Raw genomic sequence first — 17462 nt, 5'->3', positions numbered from 1 at the left:
ACTTTGAAAACTGCATTATCATTAGACCATAATTTTAATAACAGAAGGATTTGGTGGTCAATTAGAAAATCAAAAAATCTACAGGGTTATTTCATTTCTGACAGAATTGATGACTGACATCACGACTTGACACTCCCTAGATAGGTAAGTGTAAGAAAAAGGAAAGACAACAAAATATATGAAAAAACAACTTATAAGTCGTATTGGAATGACTCAAGAAAAGATCACGTATGTCTTCGTTATATCTTGGTAAATGACGGTATGCCTTATGAATATAAAGAGCTAATCAGTTACCTATCTATTCAGAAGTGCTAGAGATTAATGTAAACCATTTCTACACACCATTTTTGTATTAGTACAACAATTTTCATTGCAAAACTGTACTTTTTAAAGATCAAATCGATTTACGTGGTTTGAAATAAAACAATAACAGCAAGTAGCTAATGCATGGGCCACATCGTTCAAACAAACAAGAACGTCTTTTTGACCCGAGTGTTTTGCTGCATGTGACTGTGGTGATCGCAGGTTGTAATTTAATATAAAACTGAAATATAATCATACCAAATATACCTCACTCTTGCTTTAAAGCATTGTTACAAATTATAAATGAAAACTCATATTTTCTTCAAATATATATCTATCTATCTATCTATCTATCTATCTATCTATCTATCTATCTACTTTTCTTTATGGTTATGATTCAAGTACTAAAATAAAAGATTAAATGATTGGATACTAAAGAGAGAATAATAAATTAATATTTCTATATCTTAATATCATATTTGTTTATACAAGTGTAAAATATCCCATGCAATCACACAGCGGGCTGGTGACATATACTGTCATAAAATAAGATTCGATGACAAAACTCTGAAAACTATATACTGACATTGTGAGTCAAGCATAATTTCCGCGGTTTTACAACAGGCTGATATTAGTCTCCTTTCGTACAAAATACATTATGATTATTAACGTATTCAATTATATAGTTAAGAAAAATAAAATCAAATTGAGAAATAATAATGCAATATTCTAGGAATAATTTTCATTAATATTAATCAATAAATATAACTTCTTAAAACATTAACATTAATTCATTTATTACTTTCGTAAAATATTGTCTGTTTTCTATTTTATAGGGGAAAGCTCCGTAGGTTTTACATCATAAATTGTTTATCAACTAAAACACAAAAATCTAAATACATATATTCCTAAACAATCATACACTGATGCGAAACATAAACATTTGTAGAAAGTTGTGTAAAATCAAACAAATTTCATTCTTATGCAGTTAGTATGTACATGTAGTTCAATATATTACATATGAAAGTATAATATATTGCGTGTAATCATTTTAAGAGAACAATTCTTCAGCATAGGTACCTGGAAATTTCGCAAATAATTATTGCACGCATATTTTACCTAGCAGGACAGTTTACAGCAGTAAAACAATGGAACATTTTGTTTAACATATCACAGTCTTACACATTTAACAATCGGCTAGTTACATGTAATGAACATCAGTGAAATCATTTACAGTAGATTTCTTTTTGGCTTAAAATATAATTTTGTATCTTCTACAAATATGAGTTCTTGGGGTGTTTTCAGTTTTGAAATATCAATATCCTTGGAGCTCATCATTTTAAAATTATCAAAATTTGCTATGCCATAAGAATCTGTACCTATGGCAACAAATCCATTGGATGGTTTAGATGGAATGGTTGTTGTAAACAAAGGAACTCCATTCACACTGCCAACAGCTGTAGAATTCTGAGAATGAAAGAGAAATTATATCAATGTTGTCGGCTAGTGACACATCCACGTTTTGACAATGGTTCAACTCGACGAATTTTATTCAATCAAAAACTCGCGCGCCATCCATATCGTCTTTGTTGTAATTTGGTAAAGTAAATATTGCCAATCTCGCAAATGCTTGTGTGCTTAATAGCCATGCATATTTACAAAATATAATTATCTTTCTTTTTAAATTTCCAAAATCTTATAAAAGAGTATATCTCCCTTATTAGCGATACATAGTGAAAAGTAGAAAAGATCGCTTAGTTGGTCAACGATAAGTACCTGTATACATGACTCTTGTCTCTGGTTCTTTGATAATGTCTTTTGAGTAAATGTATACCATAAGTACAGAAAGTAGGGGGACGGGGAAAAAGACATTTATGCATAAAGTTTATACCAGTAAGTTATTGCAATAACTGTCCGTTTTAGATCATACAATACTATAAGTATCTCTTTTGTATCTCAATTTTAATATCGCTGGACTAAATATATGATTCACAGAATTTATACATCTATAGATACATATTTATATCTAATACTAATATTTGTATCAATGTTTCAATATTTATGCATTCAGAGATTTTTCTAAAATCTATTTCCTCAGACTAAAAATGAGTAAAACATCCCAATTACAAAAGGCCTATAACGTATATTATTGAAAATTGACGGGTATTTTTCGTTCAAAGACACGCACGTGTTTACACAGTACTACTTATTTCCCTCTATTACCAGCAGTATACTTACTTTGACAGTGAGGCTTATATTATTCCAACCATTTGTTGATACATTAACTGATCCCTCTTTAATAACTTTTGTACGAGCTGTAATTAAAAATTATTAAAATCTAAATGCGAGTATTACAACACATGTACACTTAAATGAATTAGAAAAAAAACCAAAAACAGACAAAGAGAGGTAAAAATTTGATTTTTTGAAATAAAAAGGGCATTTAAATTAAACAGAGAAACAGAATTTTGGAAACAAAAATGCATGACCACTTACACAAGTCATTAGCAAGAACAAATTTCTGCTGATCAGGAAGTATAAAGAGAAAAATCCCCTTGGCTTCCCAAGCATTGCATCCCCCTTGATCCACCCTGACAGCAACAAATGTCCCTGAACTTCCATTGACCTTGGGGATTTGTGTCTCGACAGTCACAGAAATATCAGTCCTACAAATAGACAGGTACTCATGTCAAAGAATGGGTCATTAAAAAAATACACATTAAGGCCATATTTTACATCTTTCTAAATAAGCATACAAAACAGAAGAATAAATTTATATTTAATTCATGTTTAGATTAAGATCATGTTACAGATTTATCTCAGAAATTTTCTTTTTCAAAAATATAATTATAATCGGTGTAAAAATATATAGTAATGATAATTTTATATGCATTAGCAAAATAGTTTTCAAAATGTTTTCATATTGTTAGCTGAAGAAGTTTAACAAATACACATAACTTATATCATATCAATATTGATTTAAGCTTTCAATAGTTTTACTGTGGAACTCAACTTAGAACAGATTCTCAACTTGTTGCTTCTTTCAAATTAAAAATAACATCCTTAATATTTTTCCCTTAAATTTTATCTCTCATTGTGGCTTCTTCTTTATCTCTTTATGGCTTAACGTACTAAAATGTACTCAATTCGAGAAAATTGTGTACAGTGATTCGGTTTAAGGTACCTCACTACACCTAGATTTATACTTTTTAAGACACTACGTCACAAGATTGCGATTTAAACGTTTTGTCAAACTGTTCATATCGTTCGATTGGGGTGTATAACGTCGTAGCTCAGTGGTTATATTATTGGCCTTCGTGATCATGAGTTCATGAGTTCGAATCCGCCTTGAGCTTTTGTTCATGTTTACTGAATTAAATTTTTGTGCCTATTGGATTGAAATACTTGTTATCCATTATGATATCTCTCTTAATCAAGTGATTTTCAGCTGATATGAGAAAATACTTCAAGGTGTAGTGAGCCACCTTAAGAGGAAACTATAATTTACAACAGTGCTAAAGACAACAGATAGCAAACAGAGCTCATTTAAGTTGATGTAAGCAGAAATACTTCAAACACACAATAATGATCAAGGTCTGAAACTAACAAAACCTTTAGTGATCTTAAAAGCAAAAACAAATCCCTTGCATAACAGCATGTCTTTGTTAGAATAAGAAACGAAAGGTATGTCCCGTGTTTTGCATGTATCATTATATCAACGGAACACTGCACTGTTCTTTGTACATAATAGTGAGATAATTTTTGTGCAAGTGTGTTTCAGCAGTGAAATGTGATCATTGTTGGAGGAAAGACTCGTAGGAATAAGATAGAGCACCTGCTACATACCAAGAAAAGTTTCCTATGAGATCAATTGGGAAGACTAGATTCAATATACACCAGTATATAGGTGGGTAGGTAACGACTTGGGTCAGCACCATTCCATGACTAGGATCCTCAGATTTTCTGGTTTCAAACACACCTACTTGTTGAGCAAAGAGTGAAGGCTCAACATTTTCTGGGTACCCTGTGTGTACAGAAAGACATGACTCAAATGATTTCCTTGAAATTAGGATGCAAGAATAGACAGAATGACATCTGAATTATTGTAAGTAGAGAATTAAAGTTTTAACGAGAAGAGTGCAAGGTGTGTGCTCAAGTACAGCAATTCACAGAAAATTGTCTAAAAAGAAATCTAAAAATCTTTACATGTAGCTGAAAACAAAGAACAAGATAAAGATAGCCTTTTTTCCATTTTAATATTGATAGATTTAATTCAAAGAGACAGTGAGAAAGTCTTGAAAGTAAGATGTAGGGAAACTGGAAGACGGCCTATTTGATATGGTCACGGTAAGTCACAAGAATATAAAATCAAAGAGCAGAAAAAAACATTAGAAAATGATGCACTTACATTATGTGTTTTTCACAACTTAACAAAAATTCACTTAACATACGTAAAACTGCCTTCAAAATCTACAATTTCTGTTATATCTAATTTATAACATTTTTTGCTTGGACGATCATGAAAGCAATACAAGATTTAAACAAGCCAACAAAGTGTATGCCAGTAAGTACGCCTTTGTTAATTGTTACCTCTTATTGGCATAATGAGATAGTTTAGGTGTTTTTGAATGAAAATATACCAATGTATTTGCGAGTATTTGTTAAACTCCTTCAAAAAAAGTTACCATGACAATGATCATTTACCAGTTATGATCGCCTATAATATTCACAAACTTATTTGCTTTTTCTGCTTGACACCAAGAAACAGGAATATTCAAAACAGTCTGCGTTAAAATCTGTTTTCTGGAGGAGTCTGACGATTTCATGATTTCATATGCACCTGTCTGTTGTGCAAAGTTGTTTGGTTCAGAAAAATAAGGATATCCTGTTCAGAAAAGTTATTGAATCATGATGTTAGAACAGATATCAGCATCCTTGAAATTTGGAATATATCTATTCATGCAAAAGATAGTTGTTACCTTAATTTAAAGTGTAGATGAGTTGATAATTAATTTGCATCTATTACAATTACAATAAATTCCGTGAAATTAAATAAACAGTGCAAACCATCAAAGTTTTCACTATATGGCAGTGGGAATGGCTTAACATCTGGAGAGTTTGGGTATTGTCCTTTTTGTCCTGTTGACAATGTTGTAATGGTGATCACTTCATCAACTCTAACAGGGATATTGATCTGTCCATTGTTTACCTAAATTATAGGGCATAGAAATATTTATTGAAAATACATTTCAAACATTTTTGTAAGAAATTACCAAACCTTAACAAAGGGTTAAACATAGAACGAAGCTCTGGTCATTCAGTAAGCTAAAAAAAAAACCTAAAAGGTGACTGAAATGTAAGTGAAGGTGATTGGTTAAATCAACTCCTCAATTCAGTGACCTGTTCAGTCCTTTTAGTTTGTATTCTATTGATTAAATAGCAGAGATTATCCTGTAAAGATTTTCTTCTTCATGTTCAATCACTCAAGGCTGAAAAACTTTACATTTTAGTCTTAAATCAGAAAATGTTTGAAATACATGCAATTTTGACACACCATTTAAACATAATTTAGCAAACACCACATCTCTTTACAACAGTTTTATAAAGAAATGATTATGGTTTCCCATCAGGACTTTGGACCCTTAATAAATAAATTAATATACCTTGACTTGTCCAAAAGATCTGAAGAAGTCAGACTGGGAAGTATTCTGTCCAAAATGGAGGCTACTCTTCCACACATATACGCTTGAAATACTAACCTGCAATAATTATTTTGATCACATACAGAATAATCGCAGTATTGTTCTTTATAGCATAGTTGAATGATCACAAAATAGGCCAATGAAGACGTTTTAAGGACATATGCGACCTTCTTCAGTTTTAGGTAATTTTCTTTGATAAATTATTTCTTTTTTTATTTTGCATTCAAACCTGATAATGCCAAAAATTCAGGGTGCATTACAAGGCTCTTTTTGGAGTTAGAATATTTTCAATTTTTCTTTCAATAGCATGCAAAATGCAATTATATGCTTAATAATAAAGTCATAGTATATATTTTCAATTTGAAATAGTGTATAACCAAATAGAAAAATGAAAAATTAATATTTGAATTACGTAGTGAAAATCTTAAATAGATCTAGTATGATAGATTTGATCATGCCCCGACCTAAATTATCACCTCATAATATTCAAAGAATGATTCCTTATTCCTTATGTTTATATAATTTTATGCCATTGTACGATTAAATATTTAAATATAAGTAAGTAAACCCCGCTCGTGCCCCAATTATACGTCCTTTGAAGTTATGGATTTTATAGTACAAATCCATACGTAGTCTTATCACAGGCAAAGACACATGAAAATGTAAATGTTTTTACTTACATAGCTGCCTTTAAGTTGTATAGTGACATTTTGTGGTTTGACAGAATATGGCGGGAGTGGAGGGCGAATACAAATAGAATGGTCATGACTCTGAAAGAACATTTTATATTAAATATATGTACAAGAGACATAATTTTGCCTCGTTATAAATATAATTTGTTTTCTCAAATAATTTCAAAATTACAGAAGTTGAAAATCCCATTGATATCAATACGGTACATTCGTTTCATTAACTGTGTGTTGAAAGTAACTGTGTCATACAGTTATTTGTTATCAATACATTATAAGATGTGCTTTTCCCTCAAAATTTTATATTCCAAAAAGATGTTTTGTTATAATAGTTTAACATTTTTAAAGTTGAGCAAGTAATATGAGGCTTATTATTATTACAAATTAGTATAACAATTGATTAAAATTCTAAATCCTTTATTCCGTCTTAAAACTTAATGAAGTTGGACAGTAAATGAACTCGGAGTTTGTTGTAATTATTTTGAATTCTTACCATTGTTTCTATAATAATTGTGAGATCCTTGTTGTTGGGGCTGGTTAGAGACACCATGCTTCCCCCCTGGTGTAACTTACTGACTCCGTGATCATGGGACAGGTATTTCCATCCAGGTTTGGTGAACTGTGAGGTATGGGCTGACAAACATGTATCAGAAGGGGAATTTTAGGCAGCACATAAATTCAAGTGCATAATTTTTTTAAATTTTAGATTTTTTATATGATTTCAACAACAATTCAACATTAAGAAATTATTACCACAAACCTGGATGACATAGTACACTTAGAATTTCATGAAAAAAGAGTATTCTCTATTAACCTTGGGTAAATTTTAATAATCTAGAATACTTTTAACATTTGTGATATTTGTAATAGGCTACAATCCGGATAAATTATGTCATGAGGTAATCAAAGTACTGAAGAACTGACGGGAGTTGATTTTGTCGATCTTTATTTATTTTAAAATCAATGATATGTTATTTTGCATGACAAGTACATGTTGTTACATGTACTAATTTGAATTACGCAAATTTTTGTAATATGAATTTTTGGACTTTTTCGACAAGAATGTCGAGAAACCCCATATGAATCATGTTAAATAATATTTAAAGATAAAATTATTTCAATCAAACTATGTATCAGTAGTAGAAACATTTCTCGAAAATTGTATGGATCCAAGCAATATTGAACTCTAGTCTCGTTCAACCAAACGCTTGACTGACACCGTAAACCTCCGACAAGGTTTTACGGAGACAGCCAAACATCAAGTTGACCGAGACTATAATATTGAACTCTGGCGTAGGATTACAGACGACTACAAAAAATATTTAAATTGTTCGTACCATTTAAAACTGACTATTTCCAAATTACTTATAAATAGGTTTCCTTGAAAAACAATTCTTAAGCATACATTACATCGAATTTATCAATTATTTTCAAGAACTAAGTCTTGTCCGCAGCAATGATTTGTGCTGAGGTCCAAACACTGTTTCACTTTCGGTTTGAGTCGGTTTGTCTGAGTAACTGCATAGAAGAGCTGATTAAAATCAACTCCCAAAAACATACTTCTTATGATGTGTTATACAGTATTTCTCAAAATTAAACATTGAGCCTTCCTTCACGACTTAGAAATATAACTGATGAAGTAAAATCCAATTTGATATAGCACATTTAAAATTTGTCTCTCTTGTATTCAGCGTTATGTCTTAATTCTAACACTTGTATACACCTGTGATCCAGATAGGACTTTCAACAACATAGTGTCCACTCCATGGAGTCTCTGCAGTCATCAGTCCATTCCGAGGAAACGGCAGAGATTCGTAATAACTGGCAATCAGATTCCACGAGATGGTGCTACAATGTATTGAACACAGAATTAGGCTCAAATCTATATGCACTGGCTTGACTTGTTACAGTAAGTTATTATTTTTAATTTGCTTTATTTTCTCATTTAAAGTATCAAAAAGTGCTACAAAAAATTAGAATCTAAATATAATATCAAGAAAAGACCATTAAATTCAAATGATGTATGTAATTGACGGGCAAGTGGGGTTTGCTTATTTATATTCAAACATTTAATCATACAATTGCTAAATATTTTATAAAAATAAGTAATCAGGAATCATACTTTGAGGGGTTTTTTTATCTTTGATCTTATCTGACACTGTAAGTATAATGACAATATCAAAAAGAACCCCAACATTCCAGCTGGGTTTTGACTTTCGATAACTGCGATGATTTGTCAATCTGTGTATTGTAGTGGTTAATGCTTTAGGCCCTTGGCCTTCCTGTCGAAGACGTGTGGACAGACCTTCTTCTATACCTTTAGCCACCACAGGTACGGAACTGTTTAATATTTGTTTAATGGTAGCTAAAATTACACGTAATGTGGTAGAAAAAAGTTTTCAATTTGCAAAATTTTACTTTCAACAAAAAAAGCTACAGATTGCTCTCAGAAGAAGAATCCTATTCTTGGACATTCTTCGCCAGAAGAAACAGATACCGGATAGGCTAATGGACTATGAAACCGCCTTTCTATGGATCATCCATGGGTTTTAAATGAAATTCAAGCCTTATATCTCTGTGAAATCTAACCAAGAAGAACAGAACCGACAACTTGTAAGTTATGGACAGTAATGAGAGTGAGAGTACATGTGTTTTCTCAAAGGTAGAACAAAAAATTATGTGATCAAATCTGGAGATTTTCCTATGACTATTAAAAGTTTACCATACAACACTAAGAAGTGTTAAAGTTTACATTTTGACACTAACTTCATCAGCAGAAAAGGAGAGATATGTGCCATTGTGTTGGATATAACAAGGATTGTTTAATCTGACACTAAAATGTGATACATTAACATACATTGCATATATGGCTTTGTTGAGGATTTTTTTTAATTGGTTAATTTTTAGTTTACAGCTGTGTGGTCTTTTAAAAATACATATATAATTTATATTTTCATGAACTTATAAACCACTCAACTCTCATTTTTGTTTAAATAAATAGGACCTGCCACCTGATGTCCATATACATAAGAAACTACTTTAACTTCTTTAAATACATGTAATTTATTAATAAGTAAATATACAGAAAAAGGGGAGAAAACCTTTGTCCCTTATAATATTAAATGATGCAGAATTCTCCATAGATAATTACAGTGCTTTGGATGTATATAATAAATACTACTGACATTATTATTGAACTGTTCATACTAAAATGACCAGCCAAAATTAACTTAAAAGCCATTTTGATTCATCTTTCGTAAATTGTGTATCATGTGTATTTGCAATGTCAGAAAAGATTTTCTGATCTATGTGAGAAGTGTTAAGTGTATACATGTATGTTAATCTGATGCAGAAAATCTTATTTACAAAGGGTGTCGTGGAACTTCTGAATTTACTTTACTATAATTTTTTTATGTATCAATCTTTACATTAAGATATTCAAACAGAAATAAATATTGCATATTAGCAATATACATACCGATATTATTCTTTTACATCATACTTGTAGAAACTGGGTATGCTCATTGTTATTAACACATATGCCAGCATTACCAACAAAAACATGGCATGAGCTTTGTTTAGTGCCATAACAAAGAATTGTGACCTCTGTCTTGCTTATCACTCTCAGACTGACAATCAAATTTTGGTTGATCATTGTAAATGCATTACTAAAGCACTATAAACAAAAAATAATAATAATTTGACCGAAATCTTGACCATGCCCTTTTAAAAAAATTAATAAAAGATGTATATATGAATAAATTTAATTCTGGTTGTAACGCCTCATTTGTATATACATGTAACCTAACTTGCTTACATCACAATAAGATGCGCACTGGAGCATTTAACGCTTTATAACCTGCTTAAATATTTTATAATATACATGTACATATAATAAATACGGTAGTATACACATACCTTGTCATCATCCCATTTACGTAGTTCTGGTTAACAATCTGACAAAAATAGTAATTTGATGTTTATATTTACTTTGTAAACGTGAGATATTGTTATGGTCATTTTATTATCAATAAAACTATAAAAAAAAATCAAAACAAGACTTATACATGTATGTATACAAAAAAAGTGCTGATTGTAGATTTCATATTGTCCAAAGACTATTATCACTCTGTCAAGGTAGTAAAGAAATACCCATTGTTCATGCAGTAATCAAATTGTCTTTTCTACACCCATATCTAATATTTCCAATCCAATTAATGTTACATACTAGTATAAGGTATGTTTCGCTGGTCTATTTCCATAGATCTGTAGGTATTGGAACAGACACACAGACTTACCCTTGCCCAGCAGCCCCCTCCCACATTATCATTAAATGTGGAGTAATCTTCCGAGGACCACAGTTGTGTCCCTTGCTTTTTAGCAAATTCTGGAGAAATTGTTCCTGGATAGTGAACACTATTTAAAAATAATCTCTTATTAGATAATTATGCATATGAATAATAAATGATTTTGAAGCATTTCACTTATTCTTCATTTTCTTAAATGTTGTCACTTACATTCAGCTTTAAAATTCAACATACATTTACATCCATGCATAGTTTAATCAAAATGATAAATTTAGAATTTTTTCAAGTTCATCAAAAGTATCACAGCTCATTTTTCATATTAATAATTTAAGTAAAACTTTGTGATGATTAAATGATCAAGAAGGCTAAGCAAAGATTTAACAGTATTCAGATTGTGTTTAATTGATTATTGTCAATCAAAGTTTACCCCACATAGTCTACAATGTTTGCCAGTTCACTGTCCTTGTTCATATCATTCACGATTCCCCATCCCCCATCTGAGGCCACAATCTTAGTCTTCGTAAACCCGCGAGCATCTAAAGTTTTCCGCAAAGTCTGTAAAGTTATAAAGACCAATTTATGATAAATAAACAAGTAATACATATTCTACAATATCTACATACATTCATGTATGTGCATGTTTATTGGTATTTTTATGCAAGATTTAAAGAAGATACAATAATCAAAAACAAAATTAAGGTGGTTTCAATAATGTTCATTAGTATCAATTTTCATGGATTTTGTAAAAATGACAAAAGTGACAGTTTTAAGGATACTTAAAAACATGGACAATTATTCTATAAATACAACAGTTATTAGATTTCTCATATCAGTGAACAATGAATTTCGCCACTCAAACCAACAAAAAATTCCATGGAATTGGCATTCAGTGAATACAACCATATTAATTTTAATTTGCTGTTAATTATTGAAAACCTGATATAAATTTCAAAATTACCTTAATATATGTTACATTGTATGGTTTTTCATTCCATATCTAAAATAGAAAAAGAACTGTTTCACAATTCATTGCAGTATTTCATCAAGAATCATAGTCATTTTCCCAAAATATACGGTATATACTGGAAAATAATGATGATCATATTCAAAATCAGTTTTTAAATGGTATGAGACTGTAAATTCAGAATAATCACAAAAATAACAAATTATAGCCACAATAATTAAAGGTTATCATAGAATTCAGCCATTAATTCTACTTTTCGAAATTTAAAAAAATTATTATTAGATATTTAAGGTAGAAAAAAGCATACCCCAACAAAGTCAATGGTAAGGTTGTGGTCCTGCTTGGCCCCTTCAATCCACTTGACGATGTAATCAGCTGTCAGTGGAGGGTTGTGATAGGGATCCCTGGTCCCATTCCCAATCCAGCCAGGAAAGGCCCAAGGTAGTCCATAGAGCAGAATGTCAGGGTTTCTCTGCAATGTTAAAAAAAATTATTTCATTCAGTATTCAGTCTGTCATCATTCTTGCAGTTTTCTTGCATTCTTGTGATATTGATCAATATTCAATTGCTTAATTTATTTATTAATCAGATGAAAATGTTTCTAAATGTCTCTTTAAAGGACTATATACCTACAGTTTAACTGCATGAATGTACATATTTTCCCCACCTTTTTGGCTTCTTTCATTAGCCACCATTCATAGCCTCTTTGGAAGTTAAGGTCACCAGGATGATGCATGTGAGATGACTCTGTTCCATCTAATTAAAAATTCAAACATGATATCAAAGGATGCATGTAAAATAAATGCTTATAATTGTTGATGGAAATTATCTACTGTACACTAAATCTGATTTCAAACAATAATTGATACCTGTACTCTGGGCATCACCCCCTATTTCCACTTTCAGAATATGTAGTGATGCAGCAAAATTAGGCTATAGTAAAATTAAAAAAGATACTTATTTATTTTTAAATGTATGCAAAGAATATTTCTGTGATTGTAAAAATATATTGTAATAAGATATATAGTATAAATGGTCAGTTGATATCTGTAACATTTTTTTCACTTTCAAACTTGATGATAAGCAAAGATCACACACTTAAGGTAGCTCGCGGGTTTACTGCTTATGAGAAAACCTACCCTGAAATTTTGTCCGCGTGATTGATAGGTTTCAGAGTTTTATATTTAAAATTTATTTGAGATTCGTCTGCGTAGTAATAATGTTATCATGATTAAAACACCGTGTCGGTGATAAAATCATGCAACGCCATTTCAATGAAATATATAGTAAAATGCATATCTTAGTCGAAAACCGCATTTCAAAACTATGCTCCAAACTTTTAAACGATCTAGACGAATTTAATTTTACTCAACACAATAACAGAAGAGATCATTTTGAATCAATTCATAAAAAATGATTAATATGTGTTCTCGGCCAATTTTTCGCAAAACAACTTTAAAGATTTAAAAGATTTTACAAAAACCTATATTTTCATCACGACATTAGCCCGACGTCATCCATTTGTTACGTCCGAGAATCAAAAATGAAAATGCGCTGATTGACAAGACTAGCCGATTAACACATATTAGAACATGCAAATCTAATTAATGTAAGGTTGTGAAGAGAAGAAACATGGCTACTTTTCTTTTCATGAAACTCAATGAGTCAATCATTCAATGCAAAATAATTACCATACAAATATTGACATATCAGTAAGTTTGTAATCGTAACTATACCATAACTAGCTAAAGCCAAAATGATTTTAATAGTAGATCGGTATTTGAAAATTGTAAAACGAGCGAAGTTCATGCATACGGTTCAATTTATTTACAGTGTACTTGTCTAAACGTGATTTTAGATGAAAGAGTTCCAACGCACACTCATACCCTATAGAACTAAATATGAAAATGTATATCACGTATCTAAATTTTTAGAACTTGATAATTATAAGTGTTTGTATAAACTGCAATTTAGCTTTTTGAAATATTTCATTTTATGTTTCTAAAGATCATTTGTTATTTTTAAAAGAAATGTATGAGTTTGCTATGACGGTCAACTCTTTACGTCGAATCCTATTGTGACGTCAGCAAACCCGCGAGCTACGTTAAATTTGCAATAAAGAGTTTCTTACTTTAAAAAGGTAATCCAGTATTTCATCTCTTTGTTTTTGTGGATAATTCACCAATAGCCTGGATGTAGCCTGCATAACAAAAATAAATATCATAATCACACTTTTACTTGAAAAAAAGCAAAGAAAGTTTTTATTTAAGATATCAAACCATTTTCTGTCAACTTTGCGCTAATTAAGTGATGATTATGCAACAAATTTAAACATTGAATCTCCTAGTTTGCAAAATGTTAATTGAATGATAAAATTAACATTGTAAATTCTTTCTACAAATCTAAATATTTGTTTGTAGGTCAAGTAGTTAAATGTCACAATGACACACTAGTTTGATAACATATAGGAGTAGTATATCAAATCTTTATCATGACTTGATCTCCTGAGGGATTAGTGAACTTTGGTATGGATACTTGCAACAACAAAAATTTAACCCAACGAAAACTTAAATTTTTCATTGTAGCAATTATATCAAATATCCTAAAACATGTTGACATACAATATAAATTTAAAAAAAAAATTTGTATACGGTTTTTAAAAACATCGGCGTTCAATCTATTTCAACCATTTAATAATTCAGCGATGCAAAACATACTTAATTAACCAGCTACGTCTAGTTGTCACGTTAAAATTTACCCGTGGTTCTAACTAGTATGTGTGGTCATAAATAAGATCAACAATTTGACCATGAAACTTAAAATGTATCATAGAAAAATGCTAATAAGTAAAGAAGACCGATAAAATCAATTTTCAACATTGTAAGCATATAAATCTTTGTGTTAGTGCCTTGTCCCTACCCCTCCTCCGCTCAGACCTCCGATTCCGTCAAACCTCCTCCCGAGACCGGAACTGTCATCTACCGTGTATGCATCCGATGCTGCTCTATCCACACATAGTGAGAGGTTACAAATAAACAAGAGAACAGTAAATATCATTGTTAGAAAACTTTGTCTACCGCATTAAGTTAATAAACTTGGTCTTTTCCTTATTGTGTTTTTTATCACGTGAGTCAAGCAGGATGTTTTCAGATTCACACTTAATTTAAAACCAGACAAGTTAAACAACTTTTATCCGGAATGTGTTATCACTGCAAACAGAACTCTTGAATGAAGTTTACATGCTGTTGATGAAACAGTTATTCGAAATCTCACTTGAGTGATATCATAAATTAAAAACGGAGGATGGGAGCGAGCCTTTACAAATAATGGTTCTGAATAGGCCTATGGCTGTCTGTTTTAGCTTACCCGTGCACAAGATGAGCTCATATGTGAACTTTCTTTTTCGTTGTCTTTTAAATTATTGCTGTCACTCAATCTTTAATCTCACTATCACGCAGTACCGAATGAGAAATGTTACTCATCATCGAAATCATACCCTACATGCATATACTAAATTTAAAATAACAAAATACATGTACACTCTTAGGAAAGGCCTATATTGTTGTTTCATAACCATAATCATGATAATGAATGATTGGTAAGGGGATTCAATTTTTGTCAGCCGATCGTCACACTCGATATACGATCATTCATGTTTAGTGATGGTTTATAGGCTATATATAAGAGTTGAATATTCACAATATACCAAACATATTAAACAGGGGCGTCGGAAGGCCGAAATTGAGATATTCTATATATAAGCGTGTCTTATCATTCTTAAATTATATCAATTATGTTGTCACTTATTTTTAGCTTGTCGCTATCATGCTAAACTTTTGAGATATCATATTATATAATCACAAAAGAAAGCGTTGCACTTCCTATGCCATTTTCCCTAAAATGGTGCAAATGCTATGTAATTTTTTAAAGGGTGAAAAATGAGTAATTTAAATAATGCCACCAGTCCTTAGACAATAATATAACGTAATGTACATGTATTGCTTTTAAAGATACTGTAAAGGTTCCTCAATCAGGCATATCGTGTCAAAGATTTGAATGTATGAATCTACACAAGTCTTTATGTTCTGTTTTACATGATAATACATTTGTATGTGCAATGTACTACTGATATTACTAGTTTATAGTGACGTACGTACTGTGCATAATATATAGTTACAGAATCTCCAAAAACCACCGCAATGCGTATACATTGAAAGAGCGCGTCCAGAGAGATGCTAATGACAAAATATACCACAGATGGTTAGTGGATCGCTTCTCTCTGATAACATACTGACACAAAGATAGTGGCCAGTTCCCGCTGCGATATAATGAATTGTTTCTCTGACTGATGGTGATTGAAGCCGTATCACTCATCATTAGCGTTGTAACAACTTGTAGAGAGATACATCCGGCGGTGGTTACTGGCGATATGTCACGACTCCAGACCCAGATCATCTATTTTCTGTAATGAACAGGGAGGGAGCGTGATCCATATCTTACAGGAGCGGATCATAAATGCTTCGGTCAATAGTTTTGTTGTAAATTTTGAATTTACTGGGTGAGTGAAACAACATGTTTTTTTTCAGTATAAATTTACACCCACCCAGTAAATTCAAAATTTAAAACATAACAGTTTAATCCTTGAACAGAGTGTAACGGATGAACATTTTGTCAAAAAATATATATATATATATATATTGATTGGATTAAATATCCGCTTTTAACTTCTTGTTATCTACTTGTAACCAGTAATCAAATTAATTAAGCGTTTATGTTTGACCTTCGTGAATTTGACCGGTCATTTTTTAATATACTTGACCGATGCCTTATTTATGTGATTTTTCTTTTTTATCAAAGAATCCACCTCTTAACTGAATGCAATTCGCAAATGATTTTCATATAAGCGTTTGGAATACAGTATCTGCACATGCAGATCAATACATGTAATAAGAAAAATAAATCACGACTGATAACTTTGTTAGTTTTCGATTGTGTAATTTGGAGAGATTTTAGTCCCAGACATCATATATACATGGTAAGTGTTAATTTTAAGAACTGCTCCACCCAAATGATATTGAACTAAAATGATTTTACAAATAAAACACGGGTAATTACGGAATACAAACTACTTAGTAACATACTGACAACATTTGAGAGTACATACTGTAGATATACGATAATCATTGCATTTTGTAAATTATTCAATATTTTGCTATTTTATTTTTTCTGCAAATTTTTCATACCCGCAAAATACCGCCGAAAATACCCATTACACGGTGTAGTCATATAACGCACTAGATATACAGTTACCAATATACGAAAGTCCATATATTTGTACGGCACTGCATATAGTCACTTAATGCTACATATGAACATAAAACCATCCTAGAATTACAATAAATATATTTCTCCTCGTGACTGAAAAAAAACAAATACATGTAATCATATAATTCATTTTAAGCGGCACACCATAAAACATATACTTATTTTGCTTTTA

General features: G+C 31.1%; 1 protein-coding gene across 2 annotated transcripts; it reads right to left on the bottom strand.

The window, feature by feature from the left end:
- Window positions 1-664: 664 nt before the first annotated feature.
- Window positions 665-15043, bottom strand: LOC128181438 (galactocerebrosidase-like). 2 transcript variants are annotated; one of them, XM_052849836.1, is made up of 18 exons: window positions 14885-15043; window positions 14097-14165; window positions 12835-12898; window positions 12633-12721; window positions 12273-12437; window positions 11960-11998; window positions 11429-11556; window positions 10993-11110; window positions 10613-10650; window positions 8418-8542; window positions 7188-7327; window positions 6686-6775; window positions 5967-6062; window positions 5371-5512; window positions 5008-5188; window positions 2800-2969; window positions 2542-2618; window positions 665-1770 (listed from the first exon to the last, which is right to left on the bottom strand). In XM_052849836.1, the coding sequence occupies exons 1-18, from the start codon at window positions 15020-15022 to the stop codon at window positions 1534-1536; spliced, it is 2106 nt and encodes a 701-aa protein (XP_052705796.1). In that variant the 5' UTR covers window positions 15023-15043; the 3' UTR covers window positions 665-1533. The 2 variants fall into 2 exon arrangements, with proteins under 2 accessions (XP_052705796.1, XP_052705798.1); XM_052849838.1 differs by lacking the exon at window positions 5008-5188 and adding an exon at window positions 4150-4327 and having other exon boundaries at window positions 667-1770.
- Window positions 15044-17462: the final 2419 nt, after the last annotated feature.

The sequence above is a fragment of the Crassostrea angulata genome, chromosome 4 (assembly GCF_025612915.1).
Source record: "Crassostrea angulata isolate pt1a10 chromosome 4, ASM2561291v2, whole genome shotgun sequence".
Lineage (NCBI taxonomy): Eukaryota > Metazoa > Mollusca > Bivalvia > Ostreida > Ostreidae > Magallana > Magallana angulata.
The sequence above is the reverse complement of the archived record's forward strand: the minus strand, read 5'-3'. Positions and strand labels throughout refer to the sequence as shown.

Bases quoted from the DNA above. Each gene is read 5' to 3' on its own strand.
- LOC128181438 (XM_052849836.1), bottom strand. From the start codon at position 15,022: ATGATATTTACTGTTCTCTTGTTTATTTGTAACCTCTCACTATGTGTG. The intron at 11,557-11,959 runs GTAATTTTGAAA...ATAACTTTACAG, and splicing joins ACAATGTAACATATATTAAG to ACTTTGCGGAAAACTTTAGA. The intron at 7,328-8,417 runs GTGTATACAAGT...CATGTTTGTCAG, and splicing joins AAGTCCTATCTGGATCACAG to CCCATACCTCACAGTTCACC.